Here is a 27,612-nt window from a genome sequence, read left to right on the forward strand (position 1 = left end):
GGTTTATAGTTTTAACTGTTACGTTTAGGTCTGTTTTTGTGATTGGTATAAGACAAAGGTCAAAGTTCCTTTTCCTTCTTGTACTGATATCCAATTATTCCACACCTTTTGTTAAAAAGACTATCCTTTTCTTGGGGCTGGGGTTGTAGCTCAGTGGTAGAGTGCTTGCCTAGCATGTGTGAGGCCCTGGGTTTGATCTCAGCACCACATAAAGATAAATAAATAAAACAAAAGTATATTTAAAAAGATTAAACAAACAAAAAAGACTATCCTTTTCTCACTGAACATCTCAGTACCTTTGTCAAAAATCATCTGACCACATACATAGGGATCCATTTTGGGACTCTACACTGTTCCACTGATCTATAGTATTTATCTTTACACTAATACCACACTGTCCCCATTACTGTGACTCAAAAAGTCATCATGAAATCATCAAGCAGTATGATTCCTCTTTTTGTTTTTTCCAAAAAATTTTAGCTATTCTTGTTTCTTTGCTTTTTCATGTAAGTTTCTGAATCAACTTATCAATTTCCATAAAAAAGCATACTGGAAGTTTCCTTAGGATTGCACTGGAAAGAAATCCATCTTAGTAATACTATCTTTTCATCAATGAACATCTTCATTGGCATTTTAATTTCTCCCAGCAACGTCTTTCTAATTTTCAGTATAGAAATCATTCACATATTTTGTAAATTTATTCCTGTTTCATATTTTTATGCTATGTAAAGGTATGATTATCTAAATTCCAATTTCTAATTGTTTATTAATGGTATATGGGAATATAACTATATTTATATATTGACTTTGTATCTTGTGACCTTGATTAGTTCACTTATAATCTTAGTAGACTTTTTGTATATTCTTAAGGATTTTCTACTTTAGTGAGTATGTAGAATGCTCAGATATTTGTTTCTAAATATTATTTTTCCATAAAAGAAAAAAGTGATCCTTGGAGAAATGGCTGATTCTGGGGCTGAGGCTGGGAAAGTATCAGATGAGTTTGGAGCATGTTTCTGTGTCAAAAAGAAAGTGCTTAGGGGCTGGGGTTGTGGCTAAATGGTAGAGCGCTCGCCCAGCATGCATGAGGCACTGGGTTCAATCCTCAGCACCATATAAATGTAAAATAAAGATATTGTGTCCACCTAAAACTTAAGAATAAATATTTTTTTAAAAAAGAAAGTGCTTAAAGAAAGAAGGGAGGTGTGAAATGGACATTGGAACCATTGGCTCTTCATTCTCCATGGAGGCAAAAGAAAGATCTTCCTTGTTATAAACTAAGGAACAAACACGGAAGAACTATGGAATCAGAAAATCACCACTATAGAAACACCAGAGTAATAATTGGTACTACAGTGCAACAGATGCGATCACGGACCAGAAAATGATATTTTTCTTTTGTTGTAAGGGGCATAGTGAGAAAAGTTCCAAATGTGAATAAAGTCTCTAGACTTTGTCTCAATGTTAATTTTCTGATTTTGATAACTGGGTTTATGTTAGAATAATGTCATTTTTAGGAGCTGCATGTCAAAACTATTAATGGGAGAGTTTTCAGGTTTGCAACTTACTTTCAAATGGTTCAGGGGAAAAATATGTATACACAGGAAGACAGAAGGATAAAGCAAAGGTGGCTAAATGTTAAACACTGGTGAATCTGTGTGAAGCATATATAGGAATTCTTTGTACTGTTTTGTAATTTTTCTATAAAACTAAAATTATTATGCAATAAAAAGTTAAATAGAATGACACAATGTGCACAATTATGTCCTTTACTCAGCAAACATACCCAGATTTTCAATGGTGTAATAGCGCTGTTTATAGTCCACTTTGATAGTCTGGGCATGAGGGCTGCCAATGCCATAACCAATGGCATAACCTCTGACCACAATGTTCTGATTCTCTGGAGGAGTCCAGCTTACTACGATGCTCGTGACAAGCGGGCGGACATGAAGAGAGCTAGGCACTTCAGGAACACGAGTTTCTGGGAAGGAAAGTAGAAAAACAAGATGAGATCCACTTTACTGTAGAATATTTTACCATCTTTGGGGAATGGTGTTCAGCCTCCTGACAAACTATTTGGGGATAAGTGTTCCCCTATTTGGGGTCAAGAGTTCAAAGAGAACCTGCAACGTATAGTGAAATGTGGCTTATGGTTTTAAATGCATCCAAAACAAAACCTTAATAGCCCTAAATACAAGATACTGGAATATTATATGGAAGGAAGACAAAGATTCAGAACGTCTTCCTGGTAGAGAAAAATAAGTTGCCTTTCAATATTTTCCCATCCTTTGCTCTACATCCCACTGCCAAACTTTACCAAGTATAAAGAGAAAGAAAACATCAAGCAATTAAAAGCCTGCTGTGATTAGGTGATTAAGCAACCCATAATGGCAATGGTACCAATTATTTACTTTCCTAAATAATCTATAGGTCAGAAAAAATGGAATTTGAGATTCAAAATTGACTCAGTTGCTAGGAGACTTACAGGATTTTAAAGAGTAGCAATTCATAATATCTTTCACATGTATTACTTCAAGGCATAAATTACCACCTTAACTTAAAAACTAGTAAATTGAGTCTTGGAAAGAAAATGAAGGTCTTTTGTCTCCCAAGTTTGACACCTGCCATAACTACACATAGCCACATGAAGTAATTTATTGAATAAACAGGTAAGAAAAAGGACAAGTTGTCCAGAACTAGGAAAATGGGAAACCACAATTCAGATAAAGGTACAATTGATGTGGCTCAGCCTTAAATTTTAGATTATTCATCTACTATTTAATGGCAGTGGTAAAAAACAAACAAACAAACAAACACACCCAGATAAAGCATCTGTATGCTTTTATTTGCTCTCTTCTGCTGGAGGGGTCCAGCTTACTATGATGATGCTCGATGCTCGATGCTCCTGACTAGCAGGCGGACATGAAGAGAGCTTAAAGGAATAGTTCTCTAAAAGCTACTAGGGCAGGGGGTGGGGGTGGGGTGGGTAGGGAATCAATTCCAGGAATCTTGCTGCTTTATAGGAATGACAATAGTATAATACATTCAAGTTCAGAGATTTAAGTCAAAGTGGCTTTCCAATCTGACTCACTGACTACATTTCATACCTAGCAAGTGTTGGTACTGACAATTATTTGATCTTACCATCTAAGTCACTTTCAAATGTTTCAGCAGACAGCCAGTCAGTTGCCGGGCCTGTACCATTGACTGTTAAAGCAGCTACTCGGAAATTGTATTCAGTCCCCCGATCAAGACCTGAGACCCAAACGACAAAAAATAAACAAACAACAAACAGGCTGAAACAAGAGCCTTGGAAAACAAAAGATCAATAATCTTTCAGTAAAGCAAATATCTCACCCATTAACTCAGTTCATAGCTTGATAAAGTTTAACACAGAACAGTAGTGCACATCTTCACAGTAAAGGCTGAATGAAGCTTGCACACCCATGAGAAAAAAACAAAAATGACTAAAGATCCTAGTAGATAAGAGATTTTTGTTTAGGATCTTGAAGGTACCTTAGAGATCATTAACTGGAATCCCTTAATTTTCTTAGAAAGAAATGTAAGGCCAAAGATAATCAGAGTTATTACAAAGAAACAAAGTCAGCTGGTTCAGAAGATAACGAAAACCCAGAAAAGAATGTTAAGATATAACTCCTATCAGGTTGGTTACCTCTGGTTTTGTAACACTCCTATAACCTTAGCAGAAAAATTTTAAACATCAAATATGGCCTAGAAATCTGTTTCTCAACAAATAACTGTCCATATGTATTTTTATTAGGCAAAAGAAGGAAAAAAAAACTTTCTATTATAAAACTTTTAATTTACTACCAGTTAATAAAGTATAAGATTTACTAATGCACTAAATACAACAAAGATCCATATATAAATATCTACTCTTCAAAACAGGCCAACAGTTAATAATATAATTTTTCATACATTTATGCATACATTTTTAGAGGACTTAAATTCGATATTGTGATAGGCCTTATAAAGACATAAAAATTACTGTGCTTCTCCATATTCAAATATTGGGATCTTTGGAAAACATCACAGTTCAGAAATTTCAAAGACACACTGAGAATGTAACTTGGCCTAGATGCAAGATATGCCCTGGCTCAGTTAACCAATCTTGGCACACGGTTTGGAAGGAGAGACAGAAGGTTTTATCCATTTTGAATCTGTTTGCCCAGAAGACAGCAGAGACAGAAAGAGGAATAAAATGGCTAGGTCCAAGTCAATTTTCTTCCCTGCCTTTATCTCTGTACACAATGAACCAGAAAGTGCTAGAGCTGGCTACACATGAGATAACAGCCTGGATTACTAGCAGACATGGCTCAGTTAAGATCCTGAAAGAACTGAAGTAGTCATATTATTACTTTCTGCCTTTTTGAGAATTAGAATACATGAGAGATAGCATGAGAGAGAAAGGTATATGTAAAGAGGACAAGATGGGTTAGGATTGTGTCTCAGTGGTAGAGCACTTGCCTAGTATGTATGAGGCCTGGGGTCCGATCCTCATCACCACATAAAAATAAATAAACAAATGAATGAATGAATGAATGAATGTATCCACTGGAGCTCTTCACCAGAAAGGACCTAGGAGGACCTGAGGACCTGGATGGTGCTGATGCCTTTCTGACTGACCAAGAGGATGAGGAGCTGAAATCCCCAAGAATGAAGAGCACAGGGGACAGAAGAGAAGCTAAAGTGGACTTGAAGCGGGTCCATAAGCGTAGAAAGGTGAGCTGTTACCTCTGGCTGCACTGCCAGTTTGTGCCAGAAGCAGCTTTCTCTAGTTGTGGTTTTGGTTTGTTTGAAATCTCAAGCTAATAATGTGTAAGTAAAGTGGGAGCCAGAGCCACTCTGGGGGGCAGGAGGGAGGGCAGCTGGCCCTCAGCCTGGATCTCTGGAGGTTCTGCCCATGTGCTGCAGCACAGAAACCTGGCAGAAGGGGCTCAGCTTTTACGTGCCCCTTCTTTTGCTATGAGGCAAGAGCCACAAGGGTGGAACTGCATGTGCTGCCCTTTCCCCGGCTCCATGCAGTGCTGCCTGACCATCAGTATAGGGCAACCAAGGCAGAAAGGCTGGCTGCTCAGGCTAGTGGGGGCCAGGGTGGTACGGAGCCTCCCTGGGGATCAGAAGCATCCATAACCAAATGCTCTGCTATACCATAGAAGCACCTGCACTCACTGACCAAGAAGCTCAAGAACCATCACCACAAGCCCAAGAGCTTTGGCTCCTTCAAGCAGTCGGGTTAATAAAGGTTGTGGGGACAGCTTTTGGTTCCTTGGAACTCTTAAAAAAAAAAAAAAGAAAAAAAAGGCCAAGAGTTCCTCTACCCCTAAGTAACTGACAGAACAAAACTAAAGTATATAATACATGTTTAAAGATATGACAAAATGTGTTAAGTACTATCACAACAATTACTTCTGGCTAAAACATAATCATAAAACTTATTACTTAGGGGGCCGGGGTTGTGTTTCAGTGGTAGAGCGCTCGCCTAGCAGGGCGAAGCCTTGAGTTCAGTCTTCAGCACCACATAAAATAAATAAGTAAAATAAAGGTATTGGGTCCAACTGCAACTAAAATATTTAAAAAAAAAAATCTTAGTACACAGGATCTTGGTAATCCATATTGTTCCTTAGTACTTCAAGCTTTAAGTTACATTTCAAGATCCCTGTTTTTGTTCACCATTATATATCCAGTACCAGATCATGAAGATTAAATGTTGTTCATCTTGTGAATATTTGGACCATGCTTAAAAAGAACAGCTGTTTTTATTCGATAGGGAATTTTAGAGATGCTTAATATGGTCGTAGACTTGAGTATGGTCTGAGCAGATTCCACCCTACCCTCTCCTTCATTAGTTTAGTAATGCCTAGATTCTGTCCTCCTCAACTACATGTGGCTCAGACAGAGTCACCTTCTTTTTTCTCAAGATCCTCCTACAGAGAAACCTTACTTAGGCAAACTATACTAAAGAAACTACCCATGATAGAATTTTCTAAAAATTCTATGGTAGTGGGGCTGGGGATGTGGCTCAAGCGGTAGCGCGCTCACCGGGCATGCATGCAGCCCGGGTTCAAGCCTCAGCACCACATACAAACAAAAATGTTGTGTCCGCCGAAAACTAAAAAATAAATATTAAAAAAATTCTCTCTCTCTCTCTCCTCTCTTAAAAAAAAACTTTAAAAAAAAATTCTATGGTAGCAAATATGATTATTGCATTGCTGCAGCTATTCATAAACATTCTTGCAGACCACTAAAACATAAATGCTGTCAATGTTATTATAAAAATTGTTTTGTAAACCTCTGTTACAACTAGATTAAGTGGAATAATTTCTATTCTTATATATATTCTGTTTTACTTTTTCAGATTACAAAATAGCAACATATGCACTCAAAAAAGAAATGTGGAAAATACAAGGAAAAAAACAAAAATCAAACATAATTTTACCATTAAGAAATGGTGGAATCTATAAGGTGTTTTCATTAAATTATATCAAGTCTATTTCCTATTAAATTAAATCAAGTGACTATTAAAATTTGGGGGAACCATTTTTTATTTATGTAAGCCAACAGCTCAGAGCACTTCTTAGACTAATATAATTCAATGTCTGAAAATGACATTACTTCTTAGCTTCTGTCTATATGCAAAACAGCTTACCTTCGATCAGCTGAGACAGTTGTGTCCCAGTAACCAAAGTCTCAGTGACATCACTTTTTCGGGAGGCCTTTCGGTAGCGAATCTTGTAGCCAGTAATCTGCCCATTCTGTGTGGCTGGAGAAGGTGGCTGCCAGTGAATCATAATACTCTGGGAAAGACAAGATTATATAGGGAAAAGACTGAACATATTGAAAAGTTGGTCCTAACTGTTTTATTATTAACCACTCAAAAATACTTCTTATTTTAAAACTTCCAGTGGCAAAATGGGGAGAATATAATTTCACGTAGTGCACTCTGGACCAGTGATCTCTGGGCATTTTGTCAGAATGAATATGTTGGTCAAAAATTCCAGAAAAAATTTCAGAGGGAAAGTATAAGAGGTCAGAAGCACATTGATTAGGAAGTAAACTGTTGTTAGATATAATTTTTTTTTTTTTTTTGTACTAGAAATTGAAACCAGAAGCACTTAATTACTGGACCACATCCTCAGCCCCTTTTTATTTTGGGAAAGGCTTTTGCTAAGTTGCTTAGGCCCTTACTAAGTTGCTGAGGCTAGCTTTAAACTAGCATCCTCCTGTCTCAGTCTCCCAAGCTGCTGGAATTACAGGCATGCACCACCACCCCTGGCTGTATAAGATTTTTTTTTTCCTGTCTCCATTGCAAAATTGCTGAAGTTAAACAATTTCTATCTAAAACTCTTCAAAAAGGGGCTAGCTGATTGTTTCTTCAAGAAGGAAAGAGTTCTATGGTACTTAAGAAAGGACCATTTCATTTGTCTATGGATCCTAGAAGGGGCTGTGGGCCTCTGAGAGGCATGCATAGCTTTACATGTAGTGAACTGACCAGGGACAGTATGGACAGACACAATCAAACCTATGTGTCTGCCTGTAGTTCACACTGGGCTTGTCTCACAGGACTACAGAACCATGTCATCATAAACAATTTATTTCCTTCTGCTGCATTACTAAGGCTTTAGTTGGTTAATATTGAAAATGTTAAGCTTACATAAAAATAGCAATTTATTTGCAGGAAGGCTAAAAATGCATTGGCATTAGAGAAAGAAAGTAAAGTTAAATGGAATAAATGAGTTGGGTCCTATGACCAACTTTACTGGCAAATGTAATATTTATGTTACTTCGTTTCTTTGCTTGATTATGAGTATTTTCAATTATGTTCTAATTTAATTGGTTAGTATTTTTTAAAAAGCAAAATGATTATCATAGCATTGGCATTTATTGTTCTGGTGATTTCCCATGTAACCTCCCCCTCTGTAAGCACCTGAGGCTCAGTAGTATACCAGTAAAGTGAATGGCAGAATTACAAAGTTTTACCTTTGAATTTCTAACTTCTAAGGATAGATTCTGAGGAGCAGCACTGGGAACTGAACAAGAAAATAAAATAAAATCAAAAGTTAATTACATACACATCACCCATTATGGGATTGTTCTTGGCTAGACTTCACACAACCATTATGTACCTCAAACATTGACTATGTGACCAGAAGGTTTCAACCTAGTTGCCAATAATGCCGTCATGCTGACAATCACAGGGGGATGAGGTGTGGCCGTGTTTGCTTAATTTTTAAAAATAAGACACTTTCATATGAGCATGCACTGTATATTTCAGAATGTACAGTGGCTCTACACTTTTCTAGACCCTGAACTTTTCTAGACTCCAGATGTATTCTGAATCTTAAGTATATTCTTCTGAATATTTGTCTTGGGAAAGAGCCACACATTCTCTGGAACCAAGTCTAATGAATGTAGCAAGTGACTGAATTGGGTAATGACAATATGGATCAAAATGAGATGTACATAAATCAGTGAGCTTGGCTTTCTTGTGGGATTCCTAAACTGGTTTTGAAGGCAATTCCCAAGAGAGGAAGATATTTAAGCAATGACAGCTTTAGTTAAGTGAGCCATCTGGCTTCCTAAGGCAATTAGGTATCAGGGAGCATGCATTTAGATGTGAGAAGTTTGGGACTATTGATTAAACAGCTGTATAACTTTAGTCCCTCACATATTAGAATATAACATGGGGGTATCTCAAAGTTTATGGACTATGTACTCTCCAGTATCTTTCTTCACAATGATTACAGTAAGCTAAAACAACAATAAACAGCTTAATTAGACTTTTCTCTACCACATTTCTTTTCTGATCCATCCAAGGGAACTTCTCTCTTCCTTTCTCTAACATTAAGTGATTAGGTATTTATGTGCCCACTGTGCTAAAGCTTCTGGAAGGCAGAGCCTTGCTTATTGTAATTATAGCTTGTGCCTCAGGCCTCAACCCAAAGATGGCTGGAGAGAGTCTGGAGTAGGAGCCAGGCACCTATGCTTTACAAACAGTACATTCATGATCCATTCATCCACTGACTCAGCTGCAGAGGCACCTAACAGAGTTGTTTGTGACTGCTGTCTTTGTCAGCATCCTTACAGCTAAGATTTGCTACATACTCACTATAGTGCAGGTACTTAACAACAATTTCACAAAGGGGTTTCTATTACTATTTCCATCTTATAGATTAAAAAATTATAGATGAGGTTCAGGTAAGTGAACTTGCCCAAGGCATTAGTTTCAGCTGGCATAAAAACTAAGATTTGCCTTACACCAAAGTGCTGCCCTAAATCACCATGCTAAGACATACTCAGTTCCATTCAGTTCCTGTAGGTTCTTGGTTGACATGACAACCCACTCAACACTGTTAAAAATTGGCTCATGTGCAGTTTAAAAAAGCCTATAATAAGCCTTTTCCCCTCAATTTTTTACAAAAATTTTGACCAACTGGTTCATGCAGTTGGCTAGCCAAACTATAGTTTTTTATTTCTTTTTGCTCAACTTTGTATCCTAAAAAAGTCAAGCCCACAGAAGAGTGGCTTCTTTAGAATAGTATAATGAAAACTATATATTCTGTTCCTGGTTCACCAATTATTAATATTATGTGACATCTGCTTTACTTTTTTCACTATAAATATACATACACACAGATTTACCTATCCACATATTATTTCTGAATCATCTGAGAGGTGGCTGCAGTCACTATGATACTTCCCTCCTAAACACTTCAGAATATATCTCCATGAATCTCTAAAGAATTAGGACAGGCTCCAATAAAACTACAATACAATGATTAAATTCAGGAAATGTAATTTGACACAAAATATTAGCTAATAACACTTCTAATATTTAATATTACCTAATACTGTGCAGAGCTAACATTAATTATGACAACTGTGTTCAGTATGGCTGCTTTGTCTCCAGATTCAGTCAAACATCATACTTATTTCATGTGTCTTTACTCTTCTTTAATATAGATTCTAGAATGATTCTCCATCCCACCCCCACCTTTCTCTTTCCTAAGACAAATATATTTTAAGAATCTAGGTCAGCTTTTAAAAGTAAAGAATAATTTTTTCCCCAGAACATCCTTCTATTTGGATATATCTGATTGTTTCAATTGTGTTCAGATGTGTGTTTAATATTTTGGGCAGGGACACAACAGAAGTGAGGCTGTGTCTTTCTTTGTGCATCACATCAGAGGCACAAGATGTCAGTCTGTTCCTTTACTGGGGATATCAAGTTAGATCATAGGCTCAAGGGAGTCAAACTATAGCTTCTAAAGCACAGATATATATATCTATCTATCTCACTGGATTTAGCTTAGTTTCATCCAACAATAGACACTTTTACTAGGGGTAATGAACTCTGAGCTCTGATATTTTCTATTTTATTCTAAAAATATTTTTTAAAAAATGCTGGTCTTGACCTACTTGATCTTTTTGGCAAGCTGCAGTTTGAAAAATATAGCTCTAGATCATATATATATATATATATATATATATATATATAAATATATATAAATATATAAATATAACTTAGGTTAGAATTCAGTCACAGGTGAAAATGAAACTCAGAAAATACTGAGGATACAAAAAGATTTAGTAAGTAAATATGATTGCTAAGTTGAATAAGGGCAGCCTTCCAACAGCCCTGAAATGGTCTGTGGAACAAACAATCGTACTTATTTACACAGAAGACTTTGCTAAAAATATAAGCACCAAGAACCTATTTAGTACCAGACACTGTATGTTCTATGCTTTCTTGGTGCATCTTTAGAGCAACCAATGAAGTCAGTGTTATCTGCATTTTACATTTGTGGGAACGTGCTCAGAAAAGTTAAGCAGCTTGACCAAAGTCACACTACCAATAAAGGTTAGAAATAGGATTTTAGCTGAATCTTCTTTACATAATCTTACTACAATATTGCTAGGGGCATAAAGCATAGTACTTTGTTCCAAAAGAAGAAAGACTTACCATCTGACAATGTTCGAACAGCAACATCCTGTGTGGAGACTCCAGGACCATGTTTATTGTAGGCCACTACTCGGAAACTATACTCTGTATATTTTTTCAATCCATTAAGAGTGTAGGAGTGACTTGAAATATCAACATCCTTGAATAAAATAAAACACTGTTTATATATACAACTCTAGCCAAAAGAAATGCTATAAAATAATGATTAACTATACAAATTCTATATTCTTTGCACTTTCATAAATGCTATTTAATGGTTAAAGCAGATTAAAATAATTAATACTGGCACTTTACTTAGAAATATCACCTGTTGTTAAGTGACTCTTGCTGGTAAAAACTACAGAGTAAATCATGTTACAAAGAAATAGACCCTGACAACTTTGTGTTTCCTACACATCTTTTCCCCCACTTTCACTTCCCAGTCAAATAACTATGGAGTTTGGGAAATATATTCCAACTCTTTATTTAAACCAATGGTTTATAAATGGCTTCATTTTATACCTGTTCTTTATCTGTTCCTTTTTCCATGTAGTACAATTTGTAATTTTGAATTTCCCCATTGCCAGACAATGGGGTTTCCCATGTGACAGTGATGGAAGTAGGAGATGTTGCATAAGCTCGGATGTTAGGTGCTGGGCCAGGGAGCTGGACTGGAAAGAAGATTTCAAGACAGCGAGACACAAATGAGATTTATTGCACTCCTTAATAACCATTCTCATCAATACTATCATACTGGCCATGTTTTAGAAACAATTGGAACTAAGAAAACAACTGACTTGATTGATGTGGTATTAGGCTAATACATATATAGTAGAGTAGGAGCATGACATGATCAGATCTGTATTTAGGAAGCACATGTGAACAGTAAAGGAACAAGATTAGATAAAGAAATATTTTAAAAACAGTTATCATTTACTAAATGCTTACCAGTTAAGAATTCAGTTCTTTACATGCTTTTTTTGGTCATTTATTTTTTTGCTAACTCATAAGATGAATATTATTAGCATCCCCATTTACATTTGAGGTTTTGAAGTTAAGAACCTTTACTAAGTGATGGGAAAGTTATAGTAGTGGAACCAAAAGCCAGGCACTTCCCAATTCTAAAATAAGAGCTCAAAGACATTAATAAGGAGATTGTTGCAATACTGTCGGTAGGATGCACATGATTGAAAAACTGAATTGGCGGTTGACTGATGGAGCAACTGCTGTCAAATGATGGATGGTGTACCCGAATCTTATTTGTACAATGGCTCACATATTGACCATTTCACTGTATTCTTTTTTTCTGACTGACAGATTCTAGTTCCTATTTATACACAAATCCTGCATAGTTGCCCATGTCTACATTTCAGCAGACATCCCATATTTGAAAACAATTTCTCTGGCACTAGGGTCTCTGTAACAGGCATCCATAAGATAAAAGTTTGGAAGGGGGGAAAAAACCCTAACAAAATGTAAAACTGGCTTTCTTGAATAACAGCACTGCAATTTAAGATTTATTTTTCTACGTAACTAGAGGAACCTGAATATCGTTACTTGAACAGTTGTTTGCTTTATTTAGTTATAAGTCATGTTATTCACTTAATGTTAAGAGCATATTTTGTTCAGCCTGACAGGCAGCATTTGTAGCACTTCTGCAGCAATGGAAAACTTTCCTGTAACTTACTAAAGGGGAAGGAAAACACAACAGCTCCTAAATTCCCTTGAAATCACTTTCAATATATTCATTGGCTAAGTGCAAGCAAATACAATCCTAAAAAAGGTGCTAATGAATTCTTTCATTTCAGCTGTACAGTGACATAATAAATGGAAGAAATTTTAAGTTGGTTTATGAAGCTAAATATGCAAAATATTTTCCAAGGGCTGACTCCAACATTTATACCTCCTTCACATAAGCTGAATACCTCCAGATGAAATGCAAATCCCTCTTCATTCCCTGCTACTCGTTTGCTAAAACATGTTATAGTCTTTCTTCAACCTGAAAATATCCTCACCAGAACCTGTTGCCCCATCTACCCGTATTCTTAATTACTTTCTCTTTAACCAAACTCCCTGAACAAATGATTGTGATGCCTATTTTTCTTGTGATGGCCATATTTGACAGTACTATGTATTTACTTGTCTGTCTCTGATGTCAGACTGAAGCTCTTTTGGACAAAAGTCAAGTTTTACTCTTCTTTCCATCTTGATTGCCTAATACAGTGACTGGCACATATTAAGCACCCAATAGTTACTTTTCCTTAATCTTTTCTTTCATTTCTCAATCTGTCAACAACCCTATAGTCCAGGGGTTCTCAACAATTTCACACACAAAATCTGAAATGATAATGAAAGCTGCAGATTCTTTCTATGGGAAATGTGAATGTACAGGCACCCACAAATATTTTTGTGTAGTACTCAGAAGATTCCACAGTTCCAGGATAAAACCTTGCAGTGGATCAAATCCTGTGGTCTTTCCTTCACTTTCATCATGACTCACCTTGCATGAGCATGGATAATGTTTGATCCTATTTCTGGGATTTGGGTCATACAGCTTCTTTTCTCAAGAATGCTAAGTTCAAATGCTTCAAGGTCAATCTCAGGTCTCATCTTTTCCAAGAATTCTGCCTTGACTTACTACCTTTTGAAGTAAATTTCCATATCTCTCATGTATGATGCCTGCACAAAAAAGCTTATGAGGGATAATTGAGCTTAAAATTTAGTGTAGTATTTCTGCACTTGTCTGAACGTGGATAACTGTGAAATTCAACATCCTTTCTCTGTAAGAAGAACACATTTTTTCCCTTAAATTAACTGGTGTGGATTCTGATGTCCTTGTGTTCTTGCTTCTTATCACTGAAATGATCAATGGCCTTCTATTTTCATTGCTTCTTCTATAAGAGGAGAAATCTTATCTTCTTTATCCCTGTATCTCTAATACCCTGCAGAGTACCTGGGTTATGATAAACTCAAATTTTGATCAATGAGTGATTTGCTAGAGCATTGTAAAGCTCTACAGCTTCTTGACTTCATTTATTCTAACCATCAGGGGAAGTCTTTGAATTATTTCTATAATTGCACTAGTACATTCATTCATTCTGTTTAGTTCCTAGGTCATTCGTTTTCATAAATGTATCTCACATGCTTTCAAAGCAAAATCTTTATTACCAGAGGTTTGTGAATAACAACAAAAAATCTTGAGCAATTAATAGTAAAAGTAAACTGGAGAATGTTCTGAAGAAAAACAGTGGCTAAAGTTAAAGGTAAAGGAAAACCAGTGGCTGGTTTTGACAGAAGTGTAGAAAAAGTGCCAACTGGGGAAAGCATTAATTATGACTTGATTGTTTCTTATAATTTCAGGCCTATAGTTTACAACCAAAACTTAAGGTATACAGGTCATTTATAATATAAACCAACCTGATACTTGTCTCACAAAAAATCTTAAAAATGTAGTTAGAAGTACCACTGTTAGTACAAAAGACCAAAGGTCCAAAATAAAGGGTCCAAGATCTTTTAATGAGTGAGATATGCATTAGGACAGGGAAGTCTGGCTGACAACAATAATAAATATCCACTTTATGTGCAAGGCACTACGTTATATGAAATATCCATAAAATAAGCAAGATATAATCACAACTGAAGGAAGAAAGTGATAATTTGTCTCAAAGTAGACAGGATCAAAAGAAAGATTACAGAAGGCATCTGAGCTGTCTTAAAGGATCAGTACAATATGAATATGTAGAAAAGTATCTGCAGAATTATACCATCTCATACTATTTGTTGCTGTTTGATGAAAATTCATTTTGTCTTCCCTAGTTCTTAAGGACCTGAAGATGAGGAGCTATCAGCTTCTGCTTTCCTATGGTATGCAAGGCTTAACGTAAGAGAGACCTTCATACAGGTCTCCCTCTGCAAAGGGCTGACAGATAGGTGGAAGAATTACCTTCAGGCTGTGTTTCTACTCGTAGTGGAGCTGAACTCTCTCCGAAGCCATGTTTATTTTGAGCCACAACTCTAAAGATGTACACAGTCGCTGGCATTAGATTTTGAATGGTTACCTGCATCTCTCCTGGGCGACTGGTATTCTCAACACGTTCCCTTTGGTCAAAGAAAGGTTTGAAAAAAAATAGTTATCGATTAGAAACATTTTAAGAATGTACAATTTCAATTTCACATCAAAATTCAATAACTTAAGTAAAAGTAAATCTCAAACAAATTAAACTCGAGTGGGGCGGTATAGCAATGCACAGTAGAATAAGGAGACCGGCGAAAGAGCAGGTCATATCTGACAAGTCACTGATGTCCTTGCTTGTTACTGGGATCACTGATTACAATCACTGCTTCTTTTCAGATGTGGCCCAGGGCTCTCAGCACCATTTCAAATGGGGCAGCTAGTCATCAACTTTGTAGGCTTTAGAAATCATTAAGGGTTTTTTGTTTTGTTTTGGTACAGAGGATTGTACCTAAGGGCACTTTACCACTGATCTATCCAAAATCCTTCTGAGACAGGATCTTGTGAACTTGTGATCCTCTTGCCTCAGCCTCCTGAGTTGCTGGGACTACAGGCAGGTACCACCATGTCCAGCTTAGAAATCATTGAATTTTAAGGAGTTAATCCCAGGGAAATGGACAGAAGGTGGCTGTAGGCATCATCTGATTTTCACAGAAAATATCAAGGAATGCTGTTTGAGTAAGAGATTTTCAATAAAAACAAAGATGTATGGCTGGTATTGTGGCTCAGCGGTACAGCGCTCGCCTAGCACGGGCGGGACCCAGGTTCGATCCTCAACACCACATAAAAATAAAGGCATTGTGTTGTGTCCATCTACACCTAAAAAATAAATATTAAAAAACAAACAAACAAACAAACAAAAAAAAAAAATCCAAAGCTGTAGTGTATTGATTTTTAAATAGAGAACAAAAACATTAAAATTTACATGTAACTCAACCTATAAAAAAAGATAATTCACGGCACTAACTTTAATAATTCCACCTCCCTCCCAAAATGGGGATTGAACCCAGGAGCACTCTACAACTAAGGGACATCCCTAGACTTTTTTGTTTTACTGAGACAGGGTCTCACTAAGTTGTCAAGGCTGGTTTTGAACTTGAAATCCTCCTGTCTCAGCTTCCCAAGTAGCTGGGATTACAGGCATGTACCACCAAGCCTGGCTATAATGTAATTATTAAATTAATACACTTTTTGAATGATCTTCAAAATGATTTGAAAGGTCTGACAAGTCTTATCACAAAAACAACAAATTAATCCAGTTGATCCAGTGTTATAGGACCGAAAGTATAAAAGTGGTTGTCTAGATTCTTTATAAAAAGGTAGCTTCTACATTCTGTTTTGGGGGTTGGGTTTATGTGTCCAGTGTAGCTTCATAATTAATACTCAGACTATTATATTTGCCATAATGAAAATAAGATTATAAAAGAGTTTTCAACAAATATTGTGAAGAAATTTGTTTTAGATAGCTGTCATTCACAGAAGGAAGACCAATAGAATAGGGAAATGGGCCTGAGGGAGGGAGAGGAAGAGAGAAAGAGAAGGTACTGGGGACTGAAATGTAGTAACTAAAATTTCATGTATGATTTTATGGATGATTATGTTAAAATGAACCTAAGTATGATAACTATAAAGCACTATTAAAGCCTAAAAAAAGAATTGTCATTCATGTCAGAAAAGATATGAACCTATGTTGAAAATGAAAAGAATCCAAAGCTATGCTGCAGAGAAAATTATTCTGAATTACCAAATCTGCTGAATTAAAATTCTTACTTCAAAATATTGCTTATTTGGGCTGGGGTTGTGGCTCAGCAGAAGAGCACTTGTCTAGCACGTGTAAGGCCATGGGTTCAATCTTCAGCACCACATAATAATAAATAAAATAAAGGTATTGTGTCCAACTACAACTAAAAAATAAATACTTAAAAAATATTGCTAATTTGTCTTTAAAATTGCTGATTAAAATTTGTTTAGGTTTATGTAGATATATGACAATTTATTGATTATATATGAACATTTGCATTTGAGATTTAAGTATTTTCAACCATTCTTTAAAAAAGTTACAATAATACTAGAGAAAGGGATGTAGCTCAGTGGTACAGTACCTGCCTAACCGCACAAGGCCTTTAGTTTGATTCCTAGCATTGCAACAAAATAAAACACACAAAACCAGTACCCACTATAATCAGGTCCACTAGAAAAGAGTATTATGGTAATAAAAATTATTGTTCAGAGATACTTGAGGTATTTATAAATATTAAATTCTTAAACTTCTAAATCACACGATTTAGAAGGAGGGTATCAACTGATTTCTTATACTTTGAAGTTTCTAACACTTGATCTGATTACAAATGATTGCTGTTTAAGAGGAAGTATCATATTTTATAATTAAAACTAAAAGCTCCATGAGAGAGCACATAATAGGTCTCTTTTGCTCACCTTCTATATAAAATTTTAAAACAGGTTCTTTCCCAGAAAGATAACTTGGCAGGGGGTGCTCTTTTATTTTAAATTGAAGTGAAAGACTCTCATTCATATTCACATACTTAAGAAGCACTAGGCGGCGGAATGCTCAAATGGGGAAGCAGTCTTATACATGTTTATAGAATGAATGAAAATTTGTCTTCTGATGTATAAATCTTAGAGAGTAATAACATCATATTATCTTTTGTTTGTTCCTACATGAAAGGGTGAATGTGTGAGAAATGAAAAAAGATTCTACAGAAGCATCACTATAAAAATAAAATCAGTCATAGGTATAATTCCCTAAGATGAAGAACACAGCGTCTGAGAAGGCTCTGACATTAGATTGGTCTGATGTCCCAGAACCAAGTCTCTGTTGAGGAAAAAACAAAAAACAAAACCCAAAAACCTTGACTTCAGGCCAATATCCGGGTAGTGTTAAAAGGGCAATTCTCAAATATGTGGGATTACAGTGAAGTTTAAGGAAGGGTGTGATAGCTAAGAGTTGAAAGGACAAGGTACACTTTATATTAAGGCAATGCTGGGCCAGAAATTTGAAGATCTACTTCCAGTTGAGCAATGCTACTAGCTTACAAGAGACTATGGGAGTCACCAGGTATTTCTGAGCTCCACTTTCCTTTATGAATTGAATGAAGGAATGAGATGGGTGGATAAACGTTTTCTTAAAGAGCCCAACAGTAAATAATTATAGATCAAAAGACAAAATGGAGGATACTGTGTACTTACTTTATATAACTTTTCAAAATGCAACCATTTGAAAATATAAAAACTATGCTTAGTTCTTGGGACATAAAAAGAAAAGCTCTGGTTTGGCTTCAGGTCCATAGATTGACAAACCCTGGACTACACTAACAGACCTCTAAGGTTTCATCCATGTCTAACATGATATCAATATCAGGCTCAGGTAACTCAGGTTCCTAAAGAACTATGGCTGATGATCAAGGCCTGTACTGCCATCTAGCGGTTGAACTGTCAAATGCAGGAAGTGTGCAATTTGCAAATGAAGGTAGTGGCATACAACCTTACAATGAATTCTTTTTATGTCTGTGAAGTAACTTATTACCCTTGTTTTTTAGATGAGAAAATTCAATCTTAGAAAAATTAAATAAATTCTGTTTATAAAACAATAATCCAGGATATAGTCTGACTTACAGAGTTCTTTACTACTCGTACACTGCCTCTATTCAGAAATTACAAACTTCAAATAATGAAGTAACACTATCACAGTCTCAAAGGATCTTCTTTTTAAAATTTCCCCTATCCACTCCACATCACTGCTCTCATCAACCACTACATGTCTACATTAACATAAGTATTACCTAATTTGTCTTCCTGGCTCTATTTTTTTCCCTTTCTTATCTTGTATAGAAGTGCTGCTAATACAAAACGTTCAATACAATCACATTGCACACTCGCTTGAGAGTCTAAAATGGCCCCTTCTCATCTGCTTATGTCCAAATTTTTACTGGCATTCCAATGTCTGGCTTCAAACTTCCATTTTATTTTTTTATTTGTTCTTTTTAGATACACATGATAGTAGGGTGTATTTTGACATATACTTCCACTTTATTTTAACCTCTTGCTAAATCTCTGGTCAAACTAGCTTTATGACTGCCCTGTTTTTCTTATACCAGAAATTCAGATGCAACGAGACCCTTCCCTTGCATTATCCCTTCCTTTACACATAAGTTGCCTGCTCCTGCCAACTTAACTTCTATATTTCTCTCAACTCCAACTTCACTTATTAATCACCTCTGCTTAACTCCAACCCATGATCTACTAATTAAAAAAAATAAACGTAAGGATAATCATTAAAACATATGAATACAAAAGTATATATGTTTATATATGTATATATGTGTGTACACATACACACACAAACACAAACACACAATTTAAAAAAATACTAGTTCTCTTCCTCAAAATCTGAACTACCCTGAAACCTAACTGTGACATATACATTTTGTCCTATCTTATTAGACCCCTCTGGGCCAGGGTTTCTCAACCTTTGCAGTACTGAGATATGGGACAATATAATTGTTTGTTATGTGGCTGTCCTGGACATTGTAGGATATACAGGACTGCATCTCTGGTCCCTACCCACTACATGTCAGTAAGTACCTCCTTAACTCCAGTTGTAAAAATAAAAAATGTTGCTAAATGTTTTCCGATGAATGGGGGCAAAACTGCTCCTGGCTGAGAATCACCGTTCTGGTGATTCTATCTTTTAAAAGCCAGACAGTTATTTTTGAGGGAAATGTACTTCTGGTAGATTGAACAAGGACAAAAGTCCCATTTTGGAAACAGAGCTTGTTATGCAGAGGACTTACTAAATGTTTTCTTCATTTTGTGAACTCCTATGAGATCTGCAATGAGATTACAAAGTCTACTGGACATGTATATACACATTGAAATATATAATTCATCATTTAAAAACTCCTGCATCATACTTCATATGGGTTTACATATATTATATGCCCATTCCTCTACCAATGGATTCTTACACTGTTTCCCATCTTAATCTTATGAATAATACTATAATAAAAACTTTTGCACGAGTGTCCTAAGCACATGTATATCTCTATAGAAAAAATATTCCAAAGTGTAATTATTGGATTCGAGGCTATGTGCATTAAAAAGATTTGAAAGTTCTGTCAAATCATCTTCCCTAAAAATTATTTTAATACTCAATGGCCTAGAGTGAATTTTTTTCAGCCTTCAATTCATTTAATACTGGATACTTGTCAATTTAAAATTTTTGTCAGCCCTCTAGATAAATAAAGATAACTGTCATGAATTTCCAAGATTTCTAGAGTTGGTGAAAAACTTAAAGTTCAAGGGCTATCCACTAACTTATGTGAATTGCCCGACTGTATCATTTGTCTTTTGGAATATTTTTTATGATTTATAGGAACTCTTCATATAGACTGGATATCAATACAAGCTTTTATAAATGTTACAAACACTTTTCTTTTTTTTCTCATTATTTTTTTGTGTGATGCTAGGGATTGAACCCAGGGCTTTGTGCATGCAAGGCAAGCACTCTACCAGCTGAACTATAACCCCATTCCTACAAACACTTTTTCTAACTTGTCACCTGATGTTGATCTTGTTTATGTTTTATTGGATGAAATTTTACAGTTACATAAAATAAAATGTCTTTCTTGTTATTTCTGGGTTTTCTTTTAAAAGGCCCTTTCCACTCCCCAAATGATAAGAATAGTTTCAGTATTTTTGTCTAAAATATTTATATTATGTTAATGTATTAATATATTTCTCTAATATATTTATATTTGGTTTAAAAATGATCTCTAATCCACTTATAATGCTATTATACACAATAACAATATAAAATGGGAATAGAGCTTATTTTCTTACCAAATGGTCAAATACCTCAACACGATTTCATGGATAATGTATTTTTTCTCCATTTATTAAAACTAATTTATCCAATTAATAAATATTTATTTAGTGCTACTATATGCCAGGTTCTGTTCCAGGTGCTGGGAACACTACTGAACAAGACAGACACAATAAATAAGTTAATAAAAGAAAAATTTCAGAGACTGACACCCCCCCCCAAAAAAAAACCCTCAAAATAACAACAACAACAAAAAGGCAAAACCAACAGAATAGGATGACATGATGGCAGCAGTGTTCTTAATAACTGGCTCTGGTTTATAGCACTGTCACTATAAAGACTCCCACAAAACCCCATTTCCAGCTGCCGTATCATGTCATGAAGTTTGGAAAATTTCCTGAAAATTAACAATTGATATGGGAATAAGCTGGTTCTAATATATCACACTGTAATAGTGACAGAAGGGGCTAAGTTTGGGTGGGTATTCAGGAAAGGCCTGAAAAGGTGTCCTCAGATGATAAACAAGAAGCCAGACATGGTTATTTTTGAGGGAAATGTACTTCTGATAGATTGAACAAGGACAAAAGTCCCATTTTGGAAATAGAGTTTGTTATGCAGAAGACTTACTAAATGTTTTCTTAATTTTGTGAACTCCTATGAGATCTGCAATGAGATTACAAAGTCTATTGGAGATATGTTAACACTGATACTGACATTTGCTGTTTGGTCATGTCTTGTTTTGTGTAATGATCTTTGTAAAACCTAAAACATCCAGTACAGCATTCAGGTAAACAATACCCCAAAAGTAGCTCTATCTATAAGGATCAAATGATGTCACTCAAACTTTTAAGAGTATTAAATTATTTGCTGAGCATGCTAGGCTGCATTAAATGTAATTACACGTGAATCAACTGTAAGCACCCTAATAGAAATACAAGCTGTATAGTAGGACCCTAACACATTCTTTTAGGTTTCTTATTTTGGTGTGAAGTAAGAGTGCAATGAAGGTATCTACTCAAGCAATGTTGAGAACACACTTTAGCATGTGCCATGGCTTCTGACAAAGAGTTGATAATCTGTTTGGGAAAACAATACAAATACTCATAAGGTAATCAAAGATTAACTTAAGGTAGTCTCATGTTACCATAATCAAGAGTTACTGTTAGTAGTTGCACTACATATATGAGATAAATGTTAATGTGCTCAAAGTACAAAAAGCTCTGGGAGGGCTTCATGGGACTTAATTTAGGAATAGGAGGATTAACTGAATTTTATTTTAGCTGAGGGAGAGATGAGCCACTAAGGAAACTAGAAAAGAGGGCTATAGCCATAAAAATTAATTTCATTAGAACATTAATTAAACTTGAGGAGAAAAGGAAAATGAAGGTGGACAGATAAAATTAAGTCAGACTGTAGAGTAAATCAGTCCAAAGATTTTGGATATTCTTCTATAAGCAATGGAGAAACAATGTGAGCTCCTGAAAGGTGGAGATGGAAAGGGATTTAACATTAAAACTAGTCACTACTACTCTTGCATTATCAAGGAGACCCTGGAGCTCAATAGCCCACAACACATACTGGCACAGGCTTACATTCAAGATAACTTTAATAAATTGTCTACTTTAATCTCTAGAATCTATGCTGACTGAATCTTATGGAAAAAGGGTAGCCTTGGTTATGTTTAAATACTTCCAACCTAAGGAGGTCTATCTACCCTCTCACCAAGTTAACCCAGAAAGGGAGGAAAAAATACCAAGGACTTCAGTCTGTTGGGGAATTTATTTAATGACCTAAAATTAGGAAACACGCATTCAGTGATCACATTTCCTGGACTGAAAATTGATGCAGATTCTATACAATGGAGAGCCAGAGTAAGCATGACTGGATGGGTATGAACCAAGGGGCAGTCCACTGACTCCAGGCATATAGGCACTTACCTAGCAATTCCTTCCTTGGTGTAGAATACAGAATAGGTGAGGTTATCTCCATGAGGATCTGATGCAGGTGTTCGCCATGTTAATTTGATGAAGCGGGTAGAGACCAGGGAGGCCACGACATCCCGAGGAGCTGAAGGCAGTGGTCCCGTTGTGGCTGGTGCTAGATGGTCAGTAGTGGCACTGGTCAGTGAAGTGGGAGGTAATGTTGGGATGGCAACATCTTGTCATGTGCAAACATTGGGGAATATGAAGGGCAAACCACGACGGTTTTTAAAAAGAGAACAGAAAAAACAAAAAACAAAAAAGAAATAAACAAAACCACGATGGGAAATAAAATAAAATGAATGAACATAAAAAAGGCCATTAAACTGAAGGCTAACATGCAGGCCAGGGGTAACTACTGAAAACTAATGGGCACTGTTCAAGACACATCACTGTAGAGCAAGCAGACTTTCTGGTCATTATGATTGTGGGTAAGGGACAAGGAAAGTAACAGCTGAAAATAACACATTTCACAGGACACAGAGTGCCCAGATAATTTTCTTAATCCTGAAAGTAGCATGCAACATGTGTCAAACTTTGCATATAAAACTTTCATAAAGATAGACCTCAATATTTTCTCAAAATACAGAATGTACACAGTATGGAGGATCCTAGTTACAATGTAGATAGTATGAACAAGCCTAGGTACACTCAACATAGGCTTCTCCCTATCATGATCTCATTGCAGAGTTATGTGTCTCTTCAGCCCTACAGGAGATTCGAAAGCCATTATCTTCAGCTTTGGTTGAATATTAAACTCTGTTGTCTGTGTTGGCAATACTCAGGGAAGTGACAATTTTTGCTAAATTACACTTCATTTGCTATCACATCTATTCATTTGACTACAACAGTATAAAATCCTAAGTCAAAAATTCCAAAGCCACAAAAATAAGTAGCTCATCTGTTTGTTATGATTCTGAATGCAAAGTACATTAAACCAACGTGTGGACTGGATGGGAGAGATGAGGCAGTGACACTAGTTTAAAGTCTCTGTCTGTATACCTGCAACCATGGATAAATTTACCTCCTAAGACAGCCTGTTTTACTGTTGGGACAGTTCTGATTTTAAAAATTTATTCCTAATACAGAACCTAAAATTTTCTTCACTTTGAAACAGATAGTACAAAATTAATCTCACAATTTTTTAATTAAAAGAGTTCATCAATTAGAATTGTGTCAAAGTTGGGCTGGGGATGTGGCTCAAGCGGTAGCACGCTCGCCTGGCATGCGTGCGGCCCGGGTTCGATCCTCAGCACCACATACAAACAAAGATGTTGTGTCCGCCGAAAACTAAAATACATAAATAAATATTTAAAAAAAAAAAAAAAGAATTGTGTCAAAGCACTGAAGAAATGGCTCAGTGCTTGCCTAGCATATGTGGGCCTGAGGTTCTGGGTTTGATCCCTAGTACCACACACAAAAAAAGGAAAGAATTTTATCAAATACTTAGTGGGGGAAGAGAACATGGAATTTGCAGACCTAGATTTGAATGAAGTGGTAGGGAAACAACCTCCTGGAAACAACTGTGGAATATAAGAGAGTCTAAAGTGATACAATATAAATTAATATGTCAGATGAATTCCATTTTCTAAGGGAAATGTCAGCAGAGGGCCAACCTGAGCTTTACATAGTTGGGATGGAAGCGAGAGTGTAATCCAATAGCTACATTGATTGAACACTATGGCTCCTTACACAATCATTGGATCCTCATGACATCTCTATGAAATCAGTACTATCATCGCATCTTTGTCTTTTATGTAGGAACTGGTGTTTAAAAGGACTAAACTGGTGTTTAAAAGGACTAAATTACTCAAGTGGGGAACAGAAAATCCAACTTTTGTTTTTAGTTTAAGAGGCCCTTGGATATAGCTGGGAATGTGAGAGTGGATTTGACAACATTTGTGTGTCGCCATGAGCAAATCACTTTTTTCTTGCTCTCTCCTTTTCCTCTAGCCCCACAGAAGTGAGTTTTTTATTTGTTTGTTTTGTGGTGCTGGGAAATCAAACCCAACAAGTGCTCTACCACTAAGTTATATCCTCACCCCACTGAAGTGCTTTGCTGACTCATTTCTATACCTGTTTAGAACCATTCAAAGCTGCCTCCAAGTCTGACCTGACTGGCCAAGCCTAATTTCCCCCAACATCTACTATTGACTGATGTCAGTCTATTATGCAAGAAAGAGTAGAATATGCTACAAAGATCCCAGGATTTCAAGTATAAAGACTCAGGCTTAAAACTTGACCTGTCATTTTCTAATAATGTGAGGGTAAGCAAGTCAGACTGTCTGATGTCAATTTCCTTGCCTGTGAACTCTAACAGTAATATTCCCTACCTGTGTCCCAGGCTGATATAAACCAGAATAGCAAATAAAAAACTGCATGTGAAATCACTATATAGGTTAGTTATTACCATGACTTGAAAGGGTAACAAGCTCAAGCATAAAAGCAGTTAGGAGGGAATATAAGCAGGGATAACTAGGTAAAGAAAGTAATGGGTAATGCTGAAATCATTTAGGGAAATTCAGTTGTCTTACTAAACTTCTAAAGCACAGATCTGTCATTTGTTAATGAAATCTAGTACTTCCCATTCACATTGTTTGTGTTTATACTATCACACTAACCTATAAACTCCTTAAGGACAAGATCTATATCTGCTTCATTTTAGAATCACTCACTATGCCTTTGTCTACTTTAGATAACCAATAAATGTTTATTTACTGAATTAATAAATGGAAGAAAATTCAGGGAGAACTTCCATCAATAGAGACCAATGTTTCAATAGCTCTCATTATACAAGGTAATATTTTAATGTTTTTAGTCAAAAAATATACATGATTCTTAGGTATACATTTTGCAAAGCAAATGTATTTTGTCTTTCCACAGAAAATAAAAGTATAGATAGATTTTTGAAAATAATTCCTAATTATTCATGTCTATTGTAGCCCTAGTTCTTTCCCCAGGTGGGTTCTATTGCTGCTATTCCAAGTTCTAATTAGTAGATAACAGAAAGAGACTTGTATGACTACAGAGAATTGAACAGGCAGTTAAGTTACCCCAGAATCCATGGCAAGATACTGTAGATTCAGACTCTGGACTTTTGGCATGATAGTTTGAAGAGGCTGACAAATTCTCATTCCCAAAAGCAACTACAAAGCTGGACAAAATGGTCAAAGACTAGAAACTGACTAAAGGCATACAGCACGCTGAGAAGCTTTTATTCATGAAAACTACTAGACACTTCAGGTATAATCAGTGTCTGTGGCATTGCCCAGCTTTGTTGGAGTGATTGGTCAACCAGGCTACAGTAGACCCTGAAAACCAGTGGCTTTGCTTCTGTTGCCAAACGAGGCTCAGTTGAGATGGAGCATTGCCACCTATGGGGGCAACTGTGGTGGCATGTGAATGCTTCCCTAAGCCTGGGGTGGTGATCTTTTTAGGGATAAGCAATGAATAGTTGACTAGCCACAGAAGGTGTTCCATGAGGTGAGAAATCAATAAGAAGGCTTAGTAAACTCTCCATATATCCTAGGTTGCCTGGAGTCCATGTGTGTGCCTCAGAGACTGGAGCACATCCAAAGTACCTGTGTATCTTTGGCTGATGAAACCTGTGAATGTGTTTAGAAGACAAGTGAGAGAAGCTGGCAGAAAGCAAAACCAAGCAGAACAAAAATAACTTGGTTTGAATGTACTTCCAAAACTACACAAAGATTTCCTAGTTCAGAGTGGAAGGTTTATTGGCCTATGGTATTTGAGGACAATTTCTGACCAATCTCTGGCTGCACGCTAATTTATAGAGATATAAGGGTTAGCCCTAGAAAACAAAAACAAGAAAATCAACAATGAAAGTTAAGTAGAAACATGAGTAGTTGCACATGCTGGGTGAGACTTATTCAGTCCAAGCAAGTTATCAGACAAACAACATAACAAGAACTACTTCTGGGGTATTGGGAGAAGAGTCAGAATCCACAGCTGCTACAATATATTATCCAAAACATTTAATGTTTAACAAAAATGAGACATTCAACAAAATAAAACTCAGGAGGTAAAATGGCAATCAATGTCTCAGAAGATATTTGGATTATAGATTTAATAGACCTCAAAGCAGCTATTAAAGTATGTTCTACAAGGTCAGACATGGTGGTGCTTGCCTGTAATTAAAGTAACTCAGGAGGCTGAGGCAGGAGGATAGCAAATTCAAGACAAGTCTCAGCAACTTAGCCACACTGTAAGCAACCTTGCAAGACCCTGTCTCAAAATAAAAAATAAAAAGATCTGGGGATGTGGTCCAGTGATTAAGCACCCCTGGGTTCAATCCCCAGTACCAAAAAAAAAAAAAAAAGTTTTACAAACTAAGGAAACTGTAAAGAACTATGCAGGGTCTGAGAGTTTACCTTGTTTATAAGCTAACAGACTAACCTTTTATCATTTTGTGGGTGCTGGCAAAAGACTCAAGTTCTACATCAGAGACAAAGAACTTTATCACTAAGGGCAATGGCAGAAGCTACAGCTTGTTTGTTAGTATCAGTTCTGCATCCCATCTTCAAGTCTCCAGAGAAATGCAAAAAGCCCAGGATGGATTCCTGCACATGCGGTATGTTGCTACCAGAGAGGAACCCTGAGCTTGAGGTATCTGTCACTTTTGTAGCAAGGGGAAGCAATCCCTAGACAAAGAGCATGCTTGCTCTGGACATTTAATTTAATTCTGCTGTGGTCAGAGAACATATTTTATATGTTTCAGTCTTTTCTAATATATTGAGCTTTGTTTTGTGATCCAGCATATAGTCCTATCTTGGAGATTGTTCCACATGTGCTTGAA

General features: G+C 36.2%; 1 protein-coding gene and 1 long non-coding RNA gene across 2 annotated transcripts in view; one reads left to right on the top strand and one right to left on the bottom strand.

Annotated features, from left to right (window-relative positions):
• Positions 1–27,612, bottom strand: part of Neo1 (neogenin 1) — a 171,912-nt gene that overhangs the window by 43,170 nt on the left and 101,130 nt on the right. Inside the window, exons 8-15 of the mRNA XM_048793211.1 lie at positions 22,755–22,974; positions 14,907–15,061; positions 11,486–11,634; positions 10,985–11,123; positions 8,002–8,051; positions 6,671–6,818; positions 3,145–3,255; positions 1,787–1,981 (exon numbers count right to left, since the gene is read on the bottom strand). Coding sequence (XP_048649168.1) covers positions 1,787–1,981; positions 3,145–3,255; positions 6,671–6,818; positions 8,002–8,051; positions 10,985–11,123; positions 11,486–11,634; positions 14,907–15,061; positions 22,755–22,974 — 1,167 coding nt within the window. The remainder of the gene's footprint in view (positions 1–1,786; positions 1,982–3,144; positions 3,256–6,670; positions 6,819–8,001; positions 8,052–10,984; positions 11,124–11,485; positions 11,635–14,906; positions 15,062–22,754; positions 22,975–27,612) is intronic.
• On the top strand, positions 4,574–5,278 carry LOC125613348. The gene is made up of 2 exons (XR_007343887.1): positions 4,574–4,743; positions 5,178–5,278. It is a non-coding gene; the product is annotated as an uncharacterized LOC125613348 (long non-coding RNA).

The sequence above is a fragment of the Marmota marmota genome, unplaced genomic scaffold (assembly GCF_001458135.2).
Source record: "Marmota marmota marmota unplaced genomic scaffold, marMar, whole genome shotgun sequence".
Classification (NCBI taxonomy): domain Eukaryota; kingdom Metazoa; phylum Chordata; class Mammalia; order Rodentia; family Sciuridae; genus Marmota; species Marmota marmota.